Source organism: Castanea sativa, chromosome 10, assembly GCF_040712315.1.
Source record: "Castanea sativa cultivar Marrone di Chiusa Pesio chromosome 10, ASM4071231v1".
Classification (NCBI taxonomy): Eukaryota; Viridiplantae; Streptophyta; class Magnoliopsida; order Fagales; family Fagaceae; genus Castanea; species Castanea sativa.
In genome coordinates, this window is record NC_134022.1 from 2,221,089 (window position 1) to 2,246,130 (window position 25,042).

The window sequence follows — 25,042 nt, forward strand, 5'->3', positions numbered from 1 at the left end:
TCGAGCCCACATAGTGGACAGAACTCTACTAAGTCTACAAAATGGACGGATCATCCAAAATGGATGAAAATTTATCGAGTCCACATGGTGGACAGATCTCTACTAAGTCCACAAAGTGGACGGATCGTCCAAAATGGATGAAGATTCATCGAGTCCACATTGTGGACGAATCATCCTACAAGGATGAAAATATAATTCCACATGGTGGATGGGTAATCCAATACGGATAAAAGTGTAATGTCCACATAATGGACGGGTCATCCAAAAGGATAAATGTGTCCAGAAAATGGACGGATCAACCTTTAAAGGATGAAATGTACAAGTCAAATTGTGAGACGGACTGACATCATAGATAAAAGATGTCTTAATCACATACAATTCACAATTGGACGGACCCCTGCGACATGATAAGACTGTTATATGAGCAATAAATTAAAAATACACGACGGATAAAAGCAAGCGAATAAGCTAGTTAAATCTTATAAGAGGAAATATGTCCACAAACAAATTACGACGGTTCAACAAAACAAATTACGACGGTTAAAGTTTTGTCCTTGACATTCCAAAAAAAAAAAAAAACTACTATTGCTGATGCTTGGGGGAAGTGCTCTCAACTTTCTAGGTGTCGTCTAGTTGATCTTGAGGAAGAGTCTGACCTTCGTCAGCAGGAGGAGCAGTGACGGCAAACACATCTTCTGTACTCTCTGAATGGATGGATTGAGCTAGTGTCTGCCCTTGAGCGTCTATGGAGACATGGGACACGTCCAGGTCGGGATACGAGGCCTTGACCTGACGGAGGGCATCATCGAATCCATCAGCAAAGGAGCTCCTAAGCTCTGTCAAAAGAAGGTCGGAGTCACGATACTCCTGGATCACCACTTCTTTAGCATCACGAAGCTGAGTCTTGGTGTCCGTCACCTCCTTTTCCTTGTCCTTTAAGATTTGCATCAGCTACTCCGTCTGCTTCTCCAGCTCTACTCTAACCTGCTCCGAGCAGTTGAGTTTTCTCTCCATGTTGATCTTCCAGGTCTTTAGATCATGAAGCTCGTCCTCCATCATCTTATTCTTCTTCCTAAGACGGTCCAAAGTTGTCTCATGATTCAGACAACGACCCATCAGCCCCTTCATCATCAACATGGCCGAAAACAAAGTACAAATAAATATCATGTAAACGATGGATAAGAAAGGACGGTTTCAAGTTTGAGGACAGGTTTAAAATACCTGAGCAATAGTGAAGAGGCCCGTCTCTCCCATCGCCTCCGTAGCGTGGTTGCCAAGGTCCTCATAATCATCAGCGGTCATGATAGACAAGAGTTTTTTCGAGGCATATTCTGAGTCTTCTCGAAAGAGGATGGGTGGTTTCTCGCCAGTATGAGCTGGACCCTTCATTAAACCTTTACCCTTTCCATGCCTCACGGGAGTGACCGTCCTCTTGGTCTCGGCCTCCAGCGCTATGATGGGCTCTGGGGTGGTCTTCTGCTTCTTTGGTAGATGGTCCATCTTCTCCGGTTGGTTCCGTTTTGACGGGACGGATGGACCCGTCCCCTTAGCTTGACCGACCTCTTGTTTCTTCTTTGCTGCTTGCTGCTTGATGAAGGCTCTTCTCTTGGCAACGTCCATTTCTGCAAATAAAGGACGGATGTGCAGCGTTAGAAAAGAATGAGTAAAAGAGATTGAAAGTGTTTATGACGGGCTTACGTTTGCGAACTCTACTGTCGTAACGACGGGCGGCAAAAGTTGGTTCGGGGCCTTCACAATACCAATGGAGTGTGTCGAGGGTGACTAATTGGGCCCACGTCCTCTCTTTAAGCTTCGTCTTGTTGAAAATCCTCTCCAGGAAGCTCCACTCCTCCAAAGTAACTTGCGGACGGTCTCGAACTGCAAAAGAAGACAGTTAGAATAACTTACAAAAATAAAATGTTTGAACACATGGGAACTAAAAGCAATTGCATACCCGATGGAGGCATTATGCCCCATGTTGTGTCAATGGGCATATATGTGTTATCCCCTGGACGACACATCCACTCGTCCCCTTCCAAGAAAAAATACCTACTCTTCCAGTCCCTATTGGAGTCGGGTGTATCACAGACAAGCCTCAACAACAGGCTCCTAGCTACGAAGCTATACATACCCTTTGACTTTATAATCTCCGTGGGACGGTAACAGTGAAAGAATTCTTCCACCGTCAACCTTCGTGCACTGTTTGACATGGCCCCGTACAAGACCTCCACGCCTATGAAAACCTTCCAGGCGTTTGGGGAGATTTGTGTGACGGATAGACCAAAATATTGAAGTAGTCGACGGTGGAGAGAGCTTAAAGGAAATCTGAGCCCCGCCTTCAATGCTTGCTCATAGATCCCAACACCGTCGACCCCCTTGTAGTAACATTTCTCAGACTTGTGGGGAAGACGGAGACGGACGTTGTCAGGAATTTGGTACTTGGCCCTAATTGTTTTGAAATGGGATTCTGTGATTGTGGACCTAAAATCATTGACCGTCCATAGGGGTAGCATGACGAACTCCCTAAGACCGTCCGGACCGATCACAGATTGAACAGGGGGATCGACACTGTCTAAGTTATCGCTTGAAGACTCCTCTGAACTATCTGACTCCAAACCTTCATCATCTAGGGAAGGAGAGGTAGCGGACGGATTCCTTTCTTCACTTGAAGTGTCAGGATCTCTTTGACCTGACGGGAACCCCTCATCGTAGCCCGCCCCGTCGCGGACAAATGATTGATTACTCGACGCACAAGACATTACCTACATATGACGGTAAAACCTAAGACATTGACGGATCTACAGAAAGTGCATAAAAAAAAGGGGTTCAGAGCATATATCGGATCGAGGTCGAGCAATACGATATGACGGATATATTAGTAGGACGATACAAATGCGCAATATAAAATGACGGTGGCGCTCTGATTGCAAATTTTTTATACGAAGGTGAGAATGAAGGAAGAAAAGGCAAGCTTTTATAGAACGAAGGGCACAGAATACGAAGGAACACCTCGCTTAGGGGGAACAGCTAGTCAATGAAGGCCATGTGTCCTTCGTCATAAATAAGCCTAGCCCGTCAAGTCTCAATTGGTTTCCATGTAAAAATGAAGATTGCCAATCCATGAGTCCGTCTAGTTCGTAGCAACGGACTCAAGGAGTGAGGGGGCAACTGAAGAGGATAAAAGTATGAGACGGATCTCTCCTCATAGAGCACGACGGAGTGGTGTTGACATGAGGTGGGTCGACGGATCAATACTACAAGGACACGTAGTGGACGGTGGCAACATTGGGTCTCCATTGGGTACTGATTAGGCGTCATAGATTTCTAATGGGAATCAACCTACATCATGCGATATGTTTGATATGGCTTTGCTTTATCTCCACACAAGCGTGAATATAGAGAGTTCTTGCGTTACACGTTTGACCATAATAAAAGACTCCTATATGGAAAAGAACTCTATAAGGAATGTAGAATCGAAAGAAGTATTATCCTACAAGGAAAGGGTTTTCTGGCCAAGGCATGAGTGATAACCCTACACCAACATAAATACCCCAAAAAACCCTCGCATCAAGGTACGCATTATTAACTCGACTTTGGCACTTTAGAGTTGAAAAAAAGACTCTAACTTGACCTTCGGAGGGTTTTTAGCCGGCACCACACCGGTGCTCTCTGTTAGGTCCTCTATTTTCTTTTTGCAGGTGTTGTTTCGGTTTGGAAATACTTGCAACTTACTGATAATTTTTTCGGCATCATCATTAATGATTTTCCAGTAAACTTCTATTTCTATGTCCCGTTTTTCTAATTTTTTAGTTTTTTTTTTTTTTTTAATGAAGAAAAGTAACACTTACTTCAATATTGAATTAATAAATGTACAGGTGAGATCTGCCTCCAACCCTGAAGGAATTAGAGACCAATAGTCTTCACCACTATTTAATCCATCTAATTTTTGGCTAAATGGTAAAGGTTGTCCAGTTGGTATGGTTCCCATTAGGAGAAATACCATGGCTGATCTCAAAAGGGCAAAGTTAGCTACAAAGATACATAACTCAAAATATAAACCACTTACTGTTGATAAACCTGGTACTCATGTGAGTTATCATTGCTACACTCTAATTTATTTTTATTTATTTCATACATTTACACATATTTTGTGTTGTAGTTGTAGTTGACTTCAATGACATGCAAATATCTTTATAGTTTCCTACAAATTTAGCATATAAATCACAAAAAATATATACATGAGTTTGCTGTTAACTATGGTGTGATTGATGATTAGTAACTAGGCTTGGAGTGCATAAGCACACACATACTCAATGTGCAACTAGAGTTGGAGGAGTAATACTAAGAATAATTACACATTTTCTTTTATAAATAATTTTCAAATGATTGATTTAAAATGTTATATATTTTTCTCAGCATGCTATAGTGGGGACAAAAAATAAGAACGTGTACCATGGAGGTTCTACAAGCATCAGCATATATAACCCAAAAGTCAAAGGAACTCAATACAGTTCTGCTCGCATAAAGGTTCAAAATTATCCAGATAGCATAGAAGTTGGATGGACGGTAAGGGATAGAGGAAAAAAGTTTACAATATGTATTTATGTACGTATATGAGCTTGTTAAATCTAATACTCATTTCTTTTTGTCTTAGGTAAATCCAACCTTGTACAACGATACTCGTACTAGATTATACACATTTACAAAAGTAATTAATATTTTTTTTTTCTATTCATACGCAGTTCTATTAATTATGTAATAAACTACGCTATTTACAGAGCGAAATCCTCATGCTTCGATACATTATGTAATTCACTAATTCCTGTGAGGACGGATATTCCTCTCGGCATTCCTATAGAGTCAATTTCAACGCCAGAACAGCAATTTGACTTGCAATTAATGCTTTTTTGGGTAAATAAATAGATACATGTATTTATATAGATGTGTGTGTGCATGTGCGTGTGTGTGCATGTGCGTGTGTGTTTCTTTGGTACTAACCTCTTTGTGCATCAAGTATGATACAAAAAAAGCACATAATTTGTTCTTACTTCCTGTGTTTGTGTTTTTTCTCTTGAATGATAGGATTCTAGCAATGGAAACTGGTTTCTAAAATTTGGTCAAGATGAAACTGTAATCGGATTTTGGCCAAAAAATGTATTCACTGCTTTAGGAGACGAAGCTAATTATGTTGAATGGGGAGGAGAGGTTTTTAGTCCTCCTGGTGTGCCTAGCCCTCCCATGGGCTCTGGGTATAGTTAAAGGTTAGAAGAAAACACCAAATATGATGCATATTGCAGGCAAATTAAAACAATTAATGAGACTGATTATGTTGTGAATGCTGTCGATACTGAGAGTTTTTCAGATATCGTACAATATCAAGTTATTGATGAAGGAAGAGTAGGTGCAGATCAGCACCTAGTACTGTTTGGGGGTGTGGGTGGTCATATTGGAAAATAAAGATTTCTAAGTTTTCTTCTGGTTCAGTGCATGTATTCTTATCAATAAAATGACTTTCAAGTCAACTTTCAACTAACAACACTTCTAGCATGAATATTGTTGGCTATTTTCCATCCAACAGTGAACCATAAGTGATCAAATGCAAATGATGATGAGACCATTATTAATGCAGAATACCAGAAACTGAGATGCAAAGAAATGAAGTACAAACGAAGATTCTCATTGTTAACTTTGCCTAGTGTACCAAAAATATTAGGACATCCTTAGTTGATGGCAGATGGGAAGCCCGGGTAACATGCTGACTTCTCATTTGACACAAAATACCATAAACAGATTGTTGATGCCATAGAATCTGTTCAGTTGTTTGCTTCTCTGTTTAAAGTTGAGAATGGCTGTCGTGGTCAATCTTTGGAATGCTTGAAGCATGATACTGGCCTAAAGTAATTGAGTTAATACTTATAAGTAAATAAAAATATGGAAACAAAGAGTCAAAAGTAATTTCTATCTCACCTGAATTACATTGACCTGAAACCAAGCACTTTTCTGCACTCTTTTTGAGTTCATAATTTCCATGAACTTCTTGACTAAATTCCCTTTCTAGGTAACCATATATAACAATGATAAGATTGAGAAGGGATGTTTGCTTGAGTATCTTCTTTGATGACCGACAATTAGGCTCAAGTGAGATCCGCTTGATTTAATAATTTAAAGAATATAAGATTTAACCAAAAGCTAGACATCTTATAACATGATAGATTGATAGTTATAACTATATCCTTGATAATCAGAATTTTATATAAAACACTAAAAATTTTGCCATGTACTCGTTTTAACTGGATTTCATTCACAAGTTTAAGATGGATTTGTTTTACATTGACAGCGAAATCCATTGGAAAAAGAAAAGGGTTATACCTTGGTTCAGACTTGGAGCCACCTACTTTGTTTTTCTGAATCATCGGAACATTATGTTTGTCCTCATGTTCTTTGTTCTTCGTCCCTAACATGTGTGGATCATCTTGAAGTTTCTGCACAGATTAGGTTATTGTGAACTTAGTTTTGTTTGACACAGTGCCACTGGATACACCACGAATTTCTTTATTTTGATAGATAAAATAGACAATGCAACTCACACCTGCACAGATTGAGTCCCTGACCTCACCTTCCTTATAGGGTGATGAGATGCCACTTGTTCCAAGATCACTAGCTTCACATGGAGTATGAACTAAGAAACAGATAAAAAAAATTTCCTTTGTATCATGGCATTAACTCAATAAGAACCATAGAACATTCATTAACAATGGAATCATCCAGCATGTTAAAGCAGCTCAAAAAATTTAATCTTTACAACCTTAAATAGTATATGGTTTTGGCATGTGCAAATCCTCTATTTTGCATTTCATCCTTAAAAAACATTGGTCTGATTCTGATAAACTTGCATCAATGCTGATAAAATCTTTGACAGATAATGCCTTTGTTTTGAATTGAAAGCTGCAAAGAGAGGGATCATCAAGTATCTTAAATCATATAACAAAATCCACGACTGCCATAGAGAGAGAGACGGAGAGGGGTTCTGGTGTTGTACTTGTATTGGAGACAGCTGTGTAAAAGGATCAAATCATGTCAGCAAAATGATGCCTACATACATTATAAGCATTAAGAGGCTTTGGGTTTCTCACACAGAGACTAGATAACAATCGTACAACTGATCAACAAAGATTATTGTCTGGCTCAGGCCAAATCCTCTATTACTTGGTAAAATGCGGGCGCCAAAATCATCTAAAACAAGAATGTCCAACATAGTCCATTCTTAAGGGTGACAACTTGTTGTATGGTTTTAGGGTCATAGAAAAATACTCTAGAAATAAACTTTACTAGATACATAGAGAGTACAGAGCTCAAGAAAAACATACCAATTAACTAGTAAAAATTTCCAAAATTATGGAAACAAAAACACTGATCAAACCTGTGTTAACTGACACTAACCACATAGCTCAAAAGGTAAATAAACCACTCAAGCTTCTAGCTTCCTTCAAAATTCAAAGATTGAACAGAAAATTTACACAGTAACAATATGAACAACAAAAGGCTAAAACTTTATTCTTTCCAACTAAAATCACCATCTACAATTCCATGCCTCACCAAAACAATCTCCTTTACAAGATTTCTGTAAGTGAATGGTCTTACTGCAGCTCGCAAAAACAACTCCGGAGGAATTTTACTCTTCTTAATCCTTTTTCTCCATGGACCATACCCAACACGCTTCCATTCCCCTGGACTCACTTTTGGCCATTTGCCCCTCAGTGCAGTTTCATCTCCATCTTCTGCATTGTTTTTAACTTTTCTCTTTTTCCGTGATTCCATTTCCCTCAACTGCTCCTTATAGAACTTATTTGACACTTCGACACTCCGTTTTGCTAACTTCTCCATTGCATCCGCACTGCTCACTGCCTTTCGAAACTCCTCCTCCCAAAACTTCTTATCCTCTTCTACACTTAAATCCTCTTCTTCAATACCAGATTCATCATCTCCACCTTCTTCTGAATCCATAACTATATCATCATCATCATCATTCTCAACAATGCATTCATCCTCCTCCTCCTCGTCATTACCATCATCCTCAATCCACTCTACAACCTCAGCCTCACCTGCATTACTGCTGAGCCGATCCTCATCATCATCCGGGGCATCACACCCCAACTCCATCTCCTCCAACTTTGCTTTCCACTCCTTAGTATACGGATGCAACAAGTTCTGCGTTGGATGATTACTCAACAGAAACCCCAAACACTCAGACTTCCTCTCATCGCTCAACTTCTCATACTTGTTCACCACATCATCCACAAACGCTTTGGGATTGGCCCTCAAAATCTTACACAATCCACCAAAATAAGTACAAGCATCAACACTCCCATCCTCATTCCTCACCTCAAACAAGTACTGCCTCTCCGTTTTCGGATCCAATAACGGCATCAACCCCTTAAAAAAATCCTCCTGAGGCTCAAACCGAGACTGATACACCGGCCTCTTAACGTACAGAATATCAGGCCTCATCCACGCCGCACATTGCGTTATAAGAGACCTCGCCTTATTCCCAAACCTACCCATCAAACTCCACTTATCCAACCTTCCTTTTTTCGGGGCTTCCACAACAACCTCACACGCCAAAGTCCATTGTTCCCAAGGCAATTCATTAACTCTCCATTTGGGGTGTCTCACAAACACCCAGAAATGCTTAAAAAACCCTTTAATACTATCAGTATTATTATTAATTTTGACATTATTTTCCATTTCCTTCAACCTCTTACCAAAATCCGTAGCCATTTCAAACTGCTCAATCTTCTCCCACTCTTCCTGGTCCCTGACTTCACTGATCAAAGTGACACGCTCGTCCGAAAAGCGGCCGCGAATGGGGTCACCAACGACAACACCACGCCAGGAGTAAGGGCCGTACTGGCCATACTTGTACCAGTCATATGGGTGTCGGAGATTGGGGTCGTCTTTGTCCATGAATCGAACCATACGGTCGTAGCCTAAGCCAATCTCTTGAAGCTCGTCTTCGGTGAAATTGTCGGCCTGGTTAAGGCTCTTGTTGTTCTTTTCGCTGTTGCGGCGGAGGAACCGGGTCTCTGCCATCCTCCTGCTTTTATCGCGGGCGCCTTCCTTTATGGCTCGCCGGAACGCGGCGTCTCCCTCTATGCGGCCTCCTGAACCGCTGCCTCCTTGCTTCTTCGGCTGCTTCTTCTTGCCTCCTCGACCTCGTCCTCCTCCTGCTCCTCCTCCTGCTCCTGCTCGAGCGGAGCAGTGAACAGAGAAATGGGTTTTCAGAGAATTGGGGCATTGGATTTGGGGGAAGCGAAGAAAATAGGGGATAAAATGGAAGTGGGTTTTTGAGAGAGAGAGTGAGAGTGTGAGGTTTTGAGGAGGGTTTTGCATTTTTGCTTTTGTTTTTGAGGTTTGTACATAGCTATATCTATTTATTTGCTAGTTAAGACAACAAATAAAAAATATCATAGGAAATTGCAATGAGCTCCCTAGAGTTTTTTTTTTTTTTTTTAATAAAATTATTTATACTCGCTTCCCATTTATTTTAAATAAAATTCAAATTATTTACATTAATCTACCATGAATGGCTAGAAAAAATGGGTTTTTAAAAAGCTCAAAAGAAAAAAAGTTTCAAATTTCCTATGAGATGGTGGTGTGGGTGACAAATTAAGGGAGGGTAAAATAGAAATTCAAGATTTTTTAAAAGCATTTTTTTTTAAAAAGGGAAGTGAATGTTTTGTCTCCGTTTGGATACACGGCACGTCCACATTTCTGGGTTCAGCACATTTTCAATTTTTTTTTTTTTTTTGGTTCAACCACATATTGTTGACTTTGCAGCAGTGAATAGTGCACCTGTGCACTGTTCATGGGTCCCATAAACTTCACTTTTCAGTCACTTTTTTATTAAAAATTAGTCTCACGTCACTATTCACATATTTAAAAATTATATTGCTACAGTGTTTTCAGTTTTCAATTTTAGCAAAATAAGTTCTATCCAAACAGACCCTTTATTACAAAGAAGGGATAATTAGATAAATAGCAAGACCAATAATGAATGTGTAATAATAATGGTGATTCCACATCGGGTTCAATAAAATAATTAAACTAGATTGAAGTTATATATTAGCTTCATTGATTAACATTGTTAAGTAGCAGTTTAATCATAAATTTAAGTTAAGTGAATGAAAGTTGGGGGTTCAGGATGCTCTTGTTGTTGTTAAGGGTAGTTCTATGAATTTTGGACTTAAGGCGAAGATTAAAATGAAGCATTTTATATATTTTAAATGTTACTTAAATGTTCTATGATTGTTGTTTTATACTTCTCTCATAATTTTTGCTTGTGGTTTTGTCACGGCTTGCCAAAGGGGAAGATTGTTAGGGTCATTTTTTTTTCTTTATGTTTTAGCCTAACCTTTGACAAAACGTACTTTATTTGTAATTGGATAGATCTAAGTTGGGTTTAATGTATCAAGAAATATGTTGCTCAAAAACATCAAGCGGTATCATTAAAGACATGAAGATTGATCCAAGAAATAAGTAAAGAAAAGCTAATTCAGTAAAGCTCGACACTAGTATCTATTGGGATTTAATGAAGCAGCTCAACACAAGCTCCATCTATCGATACTTACGAATTTAAAATTCTCAAATCTGGATTTCGGCCCATGATGACTTGAATGATTGGGATTTCTCTCTTTACAACCCTAGCAATATATATGGCTTATTTTAAAAGTGATCAAGAACAAAAACAAAGACTTAGAACTCATATACTCTGTGAGAAGCTAATGCGTTTGTACACCTTAAAGTTTTGTAACCAAGTAAGAAAACCAAATATAAACTAGATACAAGGAAGCAAATATTGAATGACAACTCATAAAAGCAAACGTAATTTGCTGTCATACAGAGAACCCAACATGCATGAGACATTTAAATAGAGGTCATCAAATAATTCTTCTTAGCCAAATTACAATATATATATATATATATATATATTTATATATATATATATATATATATATATATATATATATATAAAATATGGCTGTTACATCCAAATTGTAGCAATTGAGTACTTGACTACTTGGGTTCTCGTTGAACATGGAAGAGATAAGCCGAAAATTAGAATGCAAAATTTTTATGTGAATCATAATATGAAATGGCATATACCTATGCTCCATGAAATCCAACCCTCTGTGTAGCTTCTACCAACCTATAAAAATAGCAATGATACAAAAATTTACAATCCAAATCCAATACCAAGGAATATTCAATTAAGAACTTCTTTTGATATTTTTTATGAAAAATAAATATAAAAAAAAAATAAAAAGAGAGAAAGTTACCTTAATAGAGATATGAAGAGTACATGCTTATGCAAATCTGCTATAGTACCCAAACTTTAAAATTAGTATTCAGATTCTTTTTTTGTTTTTTATTTTTGAATTTAATTTTGTAAATATTTAGAATATAGATACTTGGATGAGTTTAAAATTATTCACTACTAAAATTTAATTGATCTAATGCTCTACATTAACTCATCAAGAATATATCCTACTCACTTAAAGTACCCCAACTTACTTGATTTGGTATTAAGTTTGTTTGGTCATGAAAATCCAACAAACAATAAATAAATAAACATGAAATTTTTGGTGTTCCAATGAGTCAAAGAATGAGAAAAGAAGGTAGCTGTGAAAGTAGACATTGGTGGTGATTGTTGGACAAGGCTTGAAATTGCTTCGTTTCATATAAGGGTGGCAAAATCTGACACGACCCGCGAACCCGACACAATTAATCCGTTTATAAAATGGTCATGGGTTGAGGCTAAACGGGTTTGGGTCATATTCAGGTTGACACGGCTAACCCGTTTAATAAACGAGTCATGTTCGTGTTCAACATGCGAACCCGTCTAACCCGTTTGACCCGTTTAGCTTATAAAGTTATTATTTATTTTGATATTATTGCTTCATTAATGGTTTGTTTTATATGTTTATTACTATATTTATAGTTATAATTGTATTTTAATTTTAGATATATGGGAAATGATAAAAATTATATAGGTTAGGTATGACCTATTAATCAAATAGATTTTTAAATGAGTCATTTGTATTGACCTTTACATGGCTTGTTAATTAAACGAGTTAAACGTGTCAGGTTAGGTCAACCTGTTTAATAAACAGGCCGTGTTCAAGTTGAGGATGCTTGACACGTTTCCTAAACAAGTCAGGTTCGGGTCAACCTATATAGCTAAATACTCATGTCTCAACAAGACACGAACCCGATCTGCGAACATGAATTGCCACCTTTAGTTTCATAGTGTCAGCATTGAACTCAAGGATCCAAAAATCACAAACACAATCAAAACTAATTAAAATGCAAAATTGGACTTCGAAATCAGAACCCCACAAATAAAAAAAAGCTATGAACTGCAACCTCAAAAAATAGAGAAGTATGAGTGAATAATAGTTATGTGATGAACAAAAGCATAATTAGAGATTAGCTTCTGAGCACGCGCTCACGTGCGTGCTTAGAGGTTCTTCTATGTTTTTGGTAAAAATTAATAATTTGCATCCATTATAAATTGGGTTACTATATTTTTCAATCACAAAAATACTTAGGGGTGTGATGAGTGTTATACGTTTGCACCAAATATTCAAATTATTAACCTTTTTCCACGCATAATACTCATTACACCCCTATGTATTTTTGTGATTGAAAAATATAGTAACCCAATTTACAATGGATTCAAATTATTAATTTTTTCCAAAAAAAAAAAAAAAAAGTAGAAGAGCCTTTGAGCACACATGTGAATGCGTGCTCAGAGGCTAGTATTGTTAAAAATTATGCGGGTTATGGTGGAGAAGTTGGTGGAGCACTATTTTTATCGCCCATTCTAATTGCTTTCTAGCAGTATTTACCATAAATCTATGAGCTGAAATACAAAATGTGTTACTTTTGTGTTATTAATAGACACTTTAAAACGTACACAACAATGATAGGTACAATACATATGAAGTGTATACTTGTGGAAGGAATATTTGAATTTACCTTGTGATGATATTGCATAGCTCTATGTATGGAGAAATTGTAAGATCCTCATGGTAGACTAGGACAAGTGACGTGATTCACCATTTCACTAAAAGACTCACACCTGTTTAAGATTGATGAGTTAGAAAATTTTTTAAAACAAAAATTGATTACTAACTCAACAATTTTAAACAAGTGGCAGTTTTTTAGTAGAATAGTGGACAAATGACGTGGTCCATTAGAGAGCTGTATAATTTCTTCTATGTATGTGAAATTGTCTATTTCTTGGGACTTGAAGAACTGTCATTTAATTACCATTTAAAATAAATAAATAAATAAAAACTATCTACTTAAGATGAGGAGTTTACATTTATGTAAATTTGGACTTTGAGATAATTCACAAAATCTCTCTACAAATGGGTTATGCATGTCTAACAACCCAGTTTTGAAAATAAAGAAAAAAAGAATATTTGTGCCATCAATGTAAACTTAATTAAAAATATATCATTATGAACCAAATCATGGGGTCCATACACACACATACATATAATGCACAAATACACCCATATATACATGTTCATAGCATCATATAAAGCCATTTTCCTTCATCCAATAGACAACAGTGTCAAACCCGACATATCAAAGAATTTTGGAACTTTTTCATAAGACCCAATATTTTATTTTAATCCTTATATACATTAGCATATGTTACATCTTCGTTCCCAAAGTTGTACATATAACGAAAACAAAAATAAAAGAAGAAACACCGGTATTAAGAATACTTACCAAAATAAAAATGGTATTAAAAATAGGAAATGGACAAAGCAGAAGTTTGCAAATATCCATATTCTAACCTGAAATATGATTACAGAAAGCCAAAGAGTTCTCAGAGTGTGCAATCTTTTTTTTTTTTTTTTTTTTTTTTTTTGAGAAATGAATACTTGCTGTTTTTATTAATCAAGAATTGGGACAATCATCCAAAACAAAAGAGATAATATCCGGTGGAACACACTCCAACCAGATTTGAGAAGAAAAAGATTGTCTCGCTCGTTGAGCTAAGGCATGTGCAACTGCATTGCCTTGCCGACCTACATGAGCAAAAGAAATACTCTGAAATGAGTTTGATTGAGATATGATATATGAGATGCCCTCCCCTTGAATTTTTCATTCCTGATCCCTTTAATGAGTTGACAACAGATTCAGAATCACCTTCGCAAACAAACTGAGCATGACTTGATTCTGCAGTAAAAGTGACAGCTCCCCGGGCAGCAAAAAGCTCCAGGATTTCCACTGTTGGAGGGGATTCACAATCTGCTCGGATAGGGCAGCCAACACCTGACCCTCACTATTCCGAATTACCACACCTATTCCCGCTTTGTCAGACTCTCCGTACATTGCTCCATCATGATTTGTCTTCAGCAAGCCCGCTACAGGAGGTAGCCACTTGTGAGGAACAACCCATCGTCTGTGGGAAGGAGGATTTTCCAGCCCCTGAATTCGCTGAGGTAGTTCTTTGCAAAACCAGCAATATTGCGAAGGGGCAGGGGGTTTTCTTGGAGGCGAGATTTATTTCTCTGATACCAAAGTGACCAAGCCGTCGCTGCAAACAAGGATAGTAAGGCAGGTTTGGATCAGATTTTTTGTATACATCCGAGAAAGAATCAGAAGTTGCTGAGCTCCTATCCACCCAGTCGAAATCAGTTTCCCAGACCACTTTGATGCAGGCACAACTCCACAAAGCATGCACAACAGTCTCCGATTCTCCAGAGCAGCGAGGACAAACCGATTCTTGAAGAATTTTTCGCTTCAGTAGATTTTCTTTTGTAGGCAGTGAATTAGTGCATGCCTTCCAAAGAAGATGCTTGATCTTGCCTGGGACTTTCAACTTCCAGATGCTTTTCCAAAAACCCCTCTGTGATTCTGAGACTTGTGGTCGATTTGTGTCAAGAGTATGAAGCTCACAGAGAAGTTTATAACCTGACTTCACTGAGTAGTTGCCCGATTTTTCTAATCTCCAAACTAAGGCATCGGGCTGTGGGGTGGAACACAGAGGCAAAGACTTGATAAGTTTTGCTTCAGGTGGATAAAAACAAAAATCGATTAGATTGATGTTCCACCAACCCATTGCAGAATTTATCAGAGAATCCACAGTGGAATCCAGTGCTAGGTGCAAAGCTGGAGAGCAGATTCTGCCTTCAGGACTTGGCAGCCAAGCATCTTCATATATCCGGACAGATTCACCGCTACCAATTCTCCAGATGGCTCCTTTTTCAATTAAATCCCTGGACCATAGTCTTCCATGAGAAAGAGCCGGTAGAAGGTTTAGCTTCAAAAATTGAGCTATTTGGAAAATACTTTCGCCTTAAAAATTCTATAAAATAGAGACTCCTTGTCAATCTCCACAACTATTTAGCCAACATTGCTTTATTAAATTTGCAAAGATCTTTAAAGCCCAGTCCTCCCTCGCTCTTTGGTTGACATAAGATCTCCCATTTTGCCCAATGAAATTTTCTCCAATCACCCCTTTGTCCCTACCAAAATTTTCAAATGAGCATCTCAATATCTTGTATCTTGGCAAAGACCAATTGGCAATAAAAAACAACTCATGGCAAAGGTAGGAATGACTTGGACCACCGCCTTCAAAAGAACTTCTTTACCTGCTTGCGATAATATTTTCTCTTTCCACCCTTGGAGCTTACCCCACACTCTATCTTTTAAGAAATTCAAGCTTGCCTCTTTTTTTTTCTTCCCACCACTGCCGATAAACCCAAATATCTTTCATACTCCTTTATTTTGGACACCCCAAGCAAATTTTTTATTTCCTCCTTTGTAGCAATAGAGGAATTATTGCTAAAAAAGAGAGTAGTCTTGTCCGAATTTATTTTTTGTCCCGACGCCCGTTCATATTTCCCCAATATCTCCTGAATTTTTTCCACATCCCCCACTCTAGCTCAGCAAAATAAGAGGCTATCATCTAAAAAAAAAAAAAAAAAAAAAAAAAAGGTGAGAGATCTTTGGGCCATTTCTACAGAGAGAAACACCCTTAATATGTTTACCATCCACTGCATGTTCAATTAATCCATTTAGACCTTCAGAGCATAATAGAAAAAGATAAGGGGAAAGAGGATCTCCTTGATGAATGCCTCGTGCGAGAATAATATGGCCTTTTGGTTCGCCATTGACTAAAATCGAATAGGTCATAGATTTTATACACTCCAAAGTCCAGCCTATCCAAGTTAAATGAAAGCCCATCTTCTCCATGATCCTTTGAAGGAATACCCATTCCAAACGATCATAAGCTTTGCTCATGTCCAATTTTAAAGCCATATATCCAATTTTCCCCTTTTTTTTCCTCTTCATATGGTGTAAAGTCTTAAAGGCCACCCAGATGTTATCAGAGATTCCGAAATAATATGGGGTAAAACTTTCTTCAACCTGTTTGCCAACACTTTAAAGACAAGTTCATATAAGATATTACAAAGGGTAATGGGGCGGAATTCAGTAACAAATTTGGGACTCCTCACTTTTGGAATAAGAGTAATAAAAGTATGATTCAAACCTGTCTCTATTGAGTTAGAGTTTAGACAAGATAACACAGCTTTGACTACATCATTCCCTATACTCACCCAATAATGTTGGAAAAAGATTGGCGGCATTCCATCTGGATCCGGGGCTTTTAATGCGATCATTTGCTTCAAAGCTATCTCCACTTCATCCTCTGTAAAATTTCTAATTAAACAACAGTTCATGTCTTCGGTCACAACCTGTTTTGTAAATTGAACTACTTCCTCTATTTCATGCGGATTTGAGGTAGTAAACAATTGTTTTTAATACTCTACAATTATCACCGAAACCTCTTCATCACCCGAGACCAATCTGCCCTATAAGTCTTTGAGTTTTGAAATGTTGATTCGTCGGAATCGCTGTGATGCCCGATTATGGAAATAGCTAGAATTTTTGTCACCCGATACCATCCAGTGCACATGGCTTCGTTGTTGCCACATTTTTTCCTCCAATCTAAGTAACTCGGCCACCTCAGCTTTTAACTGAAGAAAAAACTCTTACTCAACAAAGTGTTAACTACATTGCAAAAAGACTTCTTACTCCAAGCTTGCAGCTGGGTTTTACACGTATCCACATTCTGCATAACTCTGGTCATAGGTGGGTCCACGGAGATGGTTTTCCAAGCACTTTTAACAATGTTGTGGCATCCTTGCTCATCAAGCCACATTTATTCAAAACGCCAGGGGCGTTGGGGCTTTGAATTGATCCCCTCGAGTAGGACCATGATAGGACTATGGTCTGAAGAAGCACATACCAGAGTTGTTACACATGTTGCTAGGAACAAGTCAAACCATGCTGCTATGCTCATAGCTCTGTCCAGCCTTTCCCAAACCACTCCACCATCTGGATGAGTTTTAAACCATGTAAACTTATTTCCCACAAAATTGATATCAAACAAGCCACACTTGTCTAAGGCTTCTCTGAATTTCTACATCTGTCCATAAGGTCATAAACAGCCTCCCAACTTTTCACGTGACTTCAAAAGTTCATTAAAATCACCTCCACCCAGCCACGGTACAGAGAAGCGATTGTTTAAATCTTGTAACAAATCCCAGGATTCCATATGAAGCTGAGTTTCTGGTACTCCATAAAAACCCTTAAACCACTAAACATTTTCCTTTCCTTTGTTGATCAGGACGTGAATATGATTATGAGAGGAAGACATGACTTACAAGTCAAACCACGAGTTAATCTTGAAACCCCATAATGATGACCAAAATGAAGCAAGTCACGAATTCCAATTAGCCTAGTATCATCCAGCCATATTTCGACTAAAAACACTACTGTAGGATCTTGTGCCTGACTAAATTACTAAGCTTTTGAACTGTCTGCAGGTTCTCCAAGCTCTCGACAGTTCCAACAAAGGAGACTCATTGTTTTTGGCAGGGCTGGGAACCAGTCGCTGCCAATACAAAATCAATATCCTGATCATCATGACAAACCAATTTTTTCTTCTTTGGTAACCCACAATGATCTTCCCGTGTTAGAGCTTCGTTTGTTTCCTGTATGTACTTCAATCTTATCTGAACTCCCATGCCCAGAACGTGATAGGCGAACCCACTTTGGACCAGCTAGAGGCGTGACCTGGCTTGTAGGCCCTTGCAGATTTGAATTGTCACTTAAAGGAGTTTCAAAACGATCCCCCGAAGATTTGACTCCTTACTGTCAAGGGAACTTTGTACCTAATTTATGGGATTTTTACGTAAGGAGAGCCAAACTCCTAATTTTGGAAGACCTTTGTTTCCTTCACAATTCCCTCCATGCCGTCAAACTTACGTATCTCTTTATCAATTTCCTCCAACTGGCATTCGAAATTCCCTTTTTTAGATTGTTGACCCTCAAAACCCGAAGGAAAATCCTCATTTTCCCTGAGAACTTCAACCAAAATAGGATTAGTATTAACTGGGGGCGAGTTTTTAGGATATACCTTATGTGAAGTAGTCCTCTGAGATTCTGAATTTGGCGGTGGTGGTCGTGGTGGTGGTTGGGCGGCGTCACTGCTAGCAGGGTGTTTGCTTCCACTCCCCTTTCTTTTTTCATAGAACCCTGGAACAACCACTGCGGATTTTTTCGCAAGATTAAAGATTGGTGCACGCATCCATGGGCCGTATTGGCGAGATTCCAAGGTTAGAGTGCCTTCGCTGTCGAACCACAATTCACATTCCTTGTCACTGTGTGTTAAACATCCACACCAATAGCAAATGTTTGTCAACCTCTCAAACTTGAATGATACCCGGCCAACCTCACCATCGTCCAAGGTAATCTTTTGACCTTGACTGAGAGGTTTTGAAATATCCATAAGGACACTGCTCTCATAAAATCTCCCCCCTCCATCTCTGCATAGTCCGAGGGACAAACTTCTCCTATCCCTAAACATATTCCTTCCGTCACCTCTCTATTCATGAAGCATATGGGGATATCACAGACCTGGACCCAAAAAGGAACCATGTTGAAACATACCTCACGCATATGCATACCACGTTCATAGTGTTGTATAGCGACTAAATGTTTATCGAAACTCCATGGTTGGCTTGAAATAACTCTATTGGCTTCGAGTTTGTTATAAAAAATGAACAGAACAATGTGGTTTCCTATATCCTTGACCTTGAAGCCGTTTCGAGAACGCCAAAGTTGCTTAAAGTTTCTTGTAATAGCATCAGTGTTAAGCATCCTCCTCATGAAGAATTTTGCAGCCAAAATGAACTCATTAGACCCCATCTCATTCCTCAGCCTGAAACTATCACCCTCTTGTCCTGACAGGGATAAACGGCTCCATCCCTTTGTTATCTCTTCCATTTGAAGGAGGCTCAAAGAACAAAGTGTTTCCCAAATCCCCAACAAGAAAAACCCACAAGCCTTGCACGAAAACAAAGTTCGAGTAAGGGACAAACTAGCCTCTACAAAGAAGGGACAGAAAATTCTACGACTTAGGAGAAGCAAGGAAAAAAACCTTGCTTTCACTAGCGACAGAGAAACCTTCAGTGTGTGCAATCTAACTATCAAAAAACAGACTCTTAGAGAGGTAATGGTTCCAATGGGTAAGGTACAAAGACACAAATAGAGGGCTACGAATTAGTCTTTTTTTTTTTTTTTGATAGGGCGAATTAGTCTATTTAATAAGAAATATATTTTTTTGTTGTTTTTTTTTACAAACACGTAAACCATTCGAATTTTTATATAACTCTTTTTTTTTTAGAATCTAATCTATAATAACTATGTGAGCAGGTTTACTATACACTCTTCTGTGCTTTGGTTGACCATAAATCATTCCAAACGTATTCCACTTTCTTTGTTGCACTTTGGGCTTTTCTTCCCTTCTCTAGATTGATACCACTCCTGATAGAATGAGTATCTTGAATAGGGAATACATTTAAAGGATTGGTGCACTGAACATCAAACACATCACCCTTATCTTTCAAACCCAACTTTTTACTTAAATCTTAAATAAACTTGAACCAATATTTGGCCTCAATTCTTAAATCTAAAATAAACTTGCAGATACAGTTAATATATTTATTTTTTAGAGCTCTTCCATTTTTTTTCCCAAAGTATAATACTTTCAATTCAACATATTTGTTTTTTAGAGCTTCAAAAGGACTAAGAAATTGTAACAAAGAGAGAAGATGTTAACAATAAAAAGTAAATCTCAACAAATGCTTGCTAATAATCAGATAGAAACAACCCAGTTTTGCAAAATTTTCACATCAAGATTTTAAATAGAGAAGCAATTCGTCAACTACACACTTTATCACAAAGAAAGGGAGGGAGTGCAAATATTTATACAAACCGGCTAAGAAACGCATCAAAATCTTAAAGTAAATACCTAAACATCGATAATTTAATTTTCTCACCTCTATTACTTAGATTCTGTAACAAATTACACTGGGGTAATTCACCGAAAACTTACCTCTTTTTTTGTCTTCACATAAGCAAAGAATTTTAGTTTTGAATTTTGATTGATATACTGTAATCGTCTTTTATAGTAGAAAATGGTAGCTTGGTTGGATAATGTTTTGGGAGTTATTGTCTTTTTTTTTTTTTTTTGAATTTTGAAATATAAAAAAATTGTTATAAAAAAGAGTGGTAACTGTTTATTAAAACGTGGATGAGAAACTAATTGTAATTTGGATAATTCAAGGGAAAAAATGGAAGTGGGATAACCGGATAAGGGGATTGAGGGAGAAAACTAAGACATTGATTTAGATGGCTATAAAAAAATAATAATAATAATAATAAAGAAAAATTGTGACGGCTATAAAAAAAAATGTGGATTAAGGAAAGAAACTATCTTTTTAAAAATTTCAAGTAACGTGTTTTGATAGGAGTGATTATAGTAGTTTTTTTTTTTTTTTTTTTGTTGAGAATTAGGGATTATAGTAGATTTGAATACCTATTTTGTAGGAAATGTTTTAGGTCCTATTTTGCAGAAGTGTTTTAGGTGGGAGTTAAAGAAGCATTTTTACCAAATTTTACTCCTACTTAAACATAGATTGTAGGGGTATTTTAGAACACACAAAAAATCCGGTCCAAATAAGAGAAGCCCTTTAAATAATAGTATAGAAGAAGAAGCAATTTGAGTTTGAACACCAACGTGAGTGCATTGGAGTGTGATCCTATTTTGTAGATAGTATTTTACGTGGGAGGTGAAGAAGCATTTTTACCAAATTTTTCCCCTACTTAAACGTAGGTTGTAGGGGTATTTTGGAACCAAAAAAATATTCAATCCAAACCAGAAAAATCCCTTAAATAGTAGTATAGATAAGGAGAGAGAGAGACACAGAGAGAGAGGAAAAACAAAAATGGCTAGGTTTTTTTTTAGGTAAATTACAAATTTGATCCCTAACCTTTACATTGAATGTCAATTTCCCTAATATTTTTCCCTAACCTTTTGGTTTTGTGTCAAAATGGTTCTTGTCATTAAGTAATGGATAGAAGATGTTGACATAGCTAATGGTGATAATAATAAATTAATTTTCATGCCACTAGGCATCCACGTAGATAGCCATGTGGCCTAAATTAAAAATAATTTAAATAAATAAAAACTCAAGTATATTAAAATAAAACTTTCTCGTAACTCAGTAATAAAACCTGATGATGCAAAGAAAATTAGTAGGCTGGATGCTTCGGATTTGAAGGGCCTACTTGTTGTCTTGATAGCCTGAAAAAGAAAGAACAATGATCAAAGGTGACTGAGGTTGCCGGCCAAGAACCCTCCGATGGCAAAGTTAGTTTTCTCTTTATAATTTTGGAGTTTCAACTTTTCAGGAAATGTCAAAACCTACCTTTGTTTGGTCTGAATGAGCGTTTATATAGTGTCCTAGAAACAATTATTAAATTTGTAACCTCTTCTAGATTTGAGGAGGTGTGAAGGTTCAGGGATAACTTCTATAACTGTTTAGGAGTTACATTTTTCTCACATAACGATTACTAGAAGTTATGCATGTGATAAGGAGTTGTAGTATACACTCAGGAATTTTCCTAAATGTCAAGGGCTTGTCTAAGGGTCCTCTTGTTGAGCGCACCTCACTTCCATGGAAGGTCGTTCCTATATGGACGACCTTCTTCAGGATGAGGTTGATGGCTCTCTTGGACGAGACGGTGTGGTTTTGTCAAACTTGACCATGTGAAGCTCATCCAAGCATCTAACTGCAAAGATTTTCTCCAGAAAACTGAACTGCTCGATGGTAACTTGTGGACGGTCAGGAGCTGCAAAAAAGACGGTTAGGACAACCAAACAAAAGTAGTAGGAAAAAACCTAATAAGGATGGACACATACCAGACGGGGGCATTATACCCCATGTCGTATCAACAGGCATATACTCATGATCATCTGGACGACCCATCCAGTTGTCCCCACGAAGGAAAAAGTAACAACCCTTCCAGTTCCTATTAGAGTTCGGGATCTCGCACACTAGCCTAAGTACCAGACTTCGTGGGAGAAAACTATACATCCCCCTAGATTGGGCAATCTCAAAAGGATGGTAACAATGGAAAAATTCTTCCACTGTCAACCATCTCGCCCCATTGGACATTACCCCGTATAAGACTTCTACACCCAAGAAAACCCTCCAGGCGTTCGGAGAAATCTGGGAGACGGACAATCCCAGATATTGGAGAAGACGACGGTGAAGAGCACTTAACGGAAAGAAAAGCCCAGCTTTCAGCATCTGCTCATATACCCCGACGTCTTCAAGACCCCTATAATAGCACTTCTCTGACTTAAAGGGTAGACGGATAGATATGTTGTCGGGTATTTGGTACTTCTCCCTAAGTGTGTTGAAGTGCAATGGTTTGATAGTGGAGACGAAGTCATTCACCGTCCACAAGGGAAGTATGATGAATTTCCTAAACCCATCAGGACCTATGACGGATTGGATGGGAGGATCTACGCCGTCTAGGTCATCATTTGAGTCATACTCTGACCCGTCCTCATCCTGCACCTCATCCTCCATATTGGAAGGTGAGTTGGCTGACGGTACGCTCTCCTCGCTAAAGGTGCCGGGGTCTGCTTAACCTGACGAAAACACCTCATTGTAGCCCACTCCATTGCGGACAAACGATTGACCATTTGATGCCTCACTAGACATCTAACCTACAAATGACGGATAAAAAACCCTAAGACTCTAGGTCTACACTGACGACAAACAAGCGAACGGAATAAATAAAGAGAAAAACTTGAGTTAAGGGAAAGAATACTCACTGTTGACAGAATGAAAAGGATGACGGGAGTCTAAAAAGCATGGTAGATCAAAATCAACAAGGTGACAGCCCGAGAAGAGTGAACGGAAGTGCTCTGATCAACAAAAATTTCTCCAAAATGTGAAAATGAAAGGGAACAACAACATATATAGGGGGAACGGCGCGGAAGACGAAGGGACGCTTCGGTTCAAGCAAACAACCATTAAAAGCTCGACACGTGTCCCTACCATATTAATGACCCTAGACTAGCCTGTCAATCAACACACGCTTCTTAAGGATAGAGGCATACCGTCACTTCATGGATCTGTGAGAAGCGACGGATCCATGGAGTGAGAAGGTAGCTGAAAAGGGTAAAAGTAAAGTGGACGGTCAGAACTTGCAAAACCCACAATGGGATGACAGATTAAGTCATGCAATGACAAATCCCATAAACAGCAGATGGATAGTGTGTTGGGACGGATCACCTCTAGTGTACAAGAGATTCCAAGAAGGACAGGTCGCCTGAAAAGGACAGATAGCCCCCTAGACGGACACTGAGGTCGACGAGACCAAACACACATGGTGATGACATGGCTTACGTGATTTCCAAGGACATTTCGAATAATAATGACTTGTGAACCACGCTTAATCCTAGTCAATAAACCCTTATATGGAAAGGGTCCCTAAAATCACGTGCATTTATGAAGATCTTCTTTACAAGGAAATATTCATCTTCTCTAAGGAACCAAGGTCGGTTCCTCATCACTATAAAAAGGCCATGACTTACAAAAACAGGTACGCATAATTCATCCCAGCTCTGGCACTCTAGAGTTGTGACAATCTCTTTAACTTAACCTTCGAAGGATATTTGGCTAGTACCACACCGGTACCCTCTTGAGGTCTTTTTCTTTCTTGGTGTTGTGCAGGTGTTGTCGTGAGCAAGTGAGAACTGTGTAGCCTACTGACAATTTTCGGCATCATCACCTTTCATGGAAACAAACTTCTGATCTACATATATGATCCCTTATCAAGCTATCCTTGCATATGCATGATAGCCTTTGCAAGAGAAATATGGTTGTTTTAGTTGATTTTTGTGGTATGTTTTTAACATACTAGAAGCATATATACTCATTTTGGTTTGTATTTGAGAAGTACACTCAAAATTGGATATGGCCCTATTGACAACCATTATCATTTACTTTGGTTCTTTTACGTTTCCAGTCCCCCTCCCCCCCCCCCCCCCTTTTCTCTCCCCCTCCTCTAATTATCTCAGAATTGATTTCAATTATGAAGAATTTTCTGATTACCTATCTCCCACAGTTTCTTTTCCGTGCAATGCTTTTGAGTGCTAAAGCATTGGGTAGAGCCCATGATGATCTCATTTATTCAAAGGCAAAGGCATTGTCATAACCTTGTGTCATAACTATCTGTTGTTCACCATCTTTCATTTTGGCAAAAAACTTCATCATCATACAATGCTGTTATTACCCTAATATGTGCTTTTGTTTATTGTTTTTTTCCCCCTAATATTGTTCTCTCTTTTTTAGGGCTCTGCTAAAAAATTCTGAAGTATGATGAAAATCTCTTTTGGATAGTATTTTGGATAATATACTGCACAGTTAATGGATAGCATTTTAGACATTATTGCACAATGGAGGAACATCTTAGATAGTATTTTTGACTTGATAATTTTTTAAATAGTATAACTGAAAATTTGGACAAGTGATTGCATAGCCAATGTTGTGGGGCTTGCTTTCAAAAGTACAAATATAAGAAAACCAAT

General features: G+C 38.1%; 2 protein-coding genes across 2 annotated transcripts; one reads left to right on the forward strand and one right to left on the reverse strand.

Moving 5' to 3' along the window:
* Window positions 1–4,001: 4,001 nt before the first annotated feature.
* LOC142613476 (protein neprosin-like) lies at window positions 4,002–5,457 on the forward strand. Its single transcript, XM_075785840.1, has 5 exons — window positions 4,002–4,088; window positions 4,417–4,566; window positions 4,655–4,708; window positions 5,083–5,249; window positions 5,298–5,457. The coding sequence occupies exons 1-5, from the start codon at window positions 4,002–4,004 to the stop codon at window positions 5,455–5,457; spliced, it is 618 nt and encodes a 205-aa protein (XP_075641955.1).
* Window positions 5,458–7,529: 2,072 nt separating this feature from the next.
* Window positions 7,530–9,400, reverse strand: LOC142612661 (uncharacterized). The gene has a single exon (XM_075784784.1). It carries the CDS (start codon window positions 9,388–9,390, stop codon window positions 7,552–7,554), a length of 1,839 nt encoding a protein of 612 aa, XP_075640899.1. The 5' UTR covers window positions 9,391–9,400; the 3' UTR covers window positions 7,530–7,551.
* Between the last annotated feature and the right edge of the window lie 15,642 nt (window positions 9,401–25,042).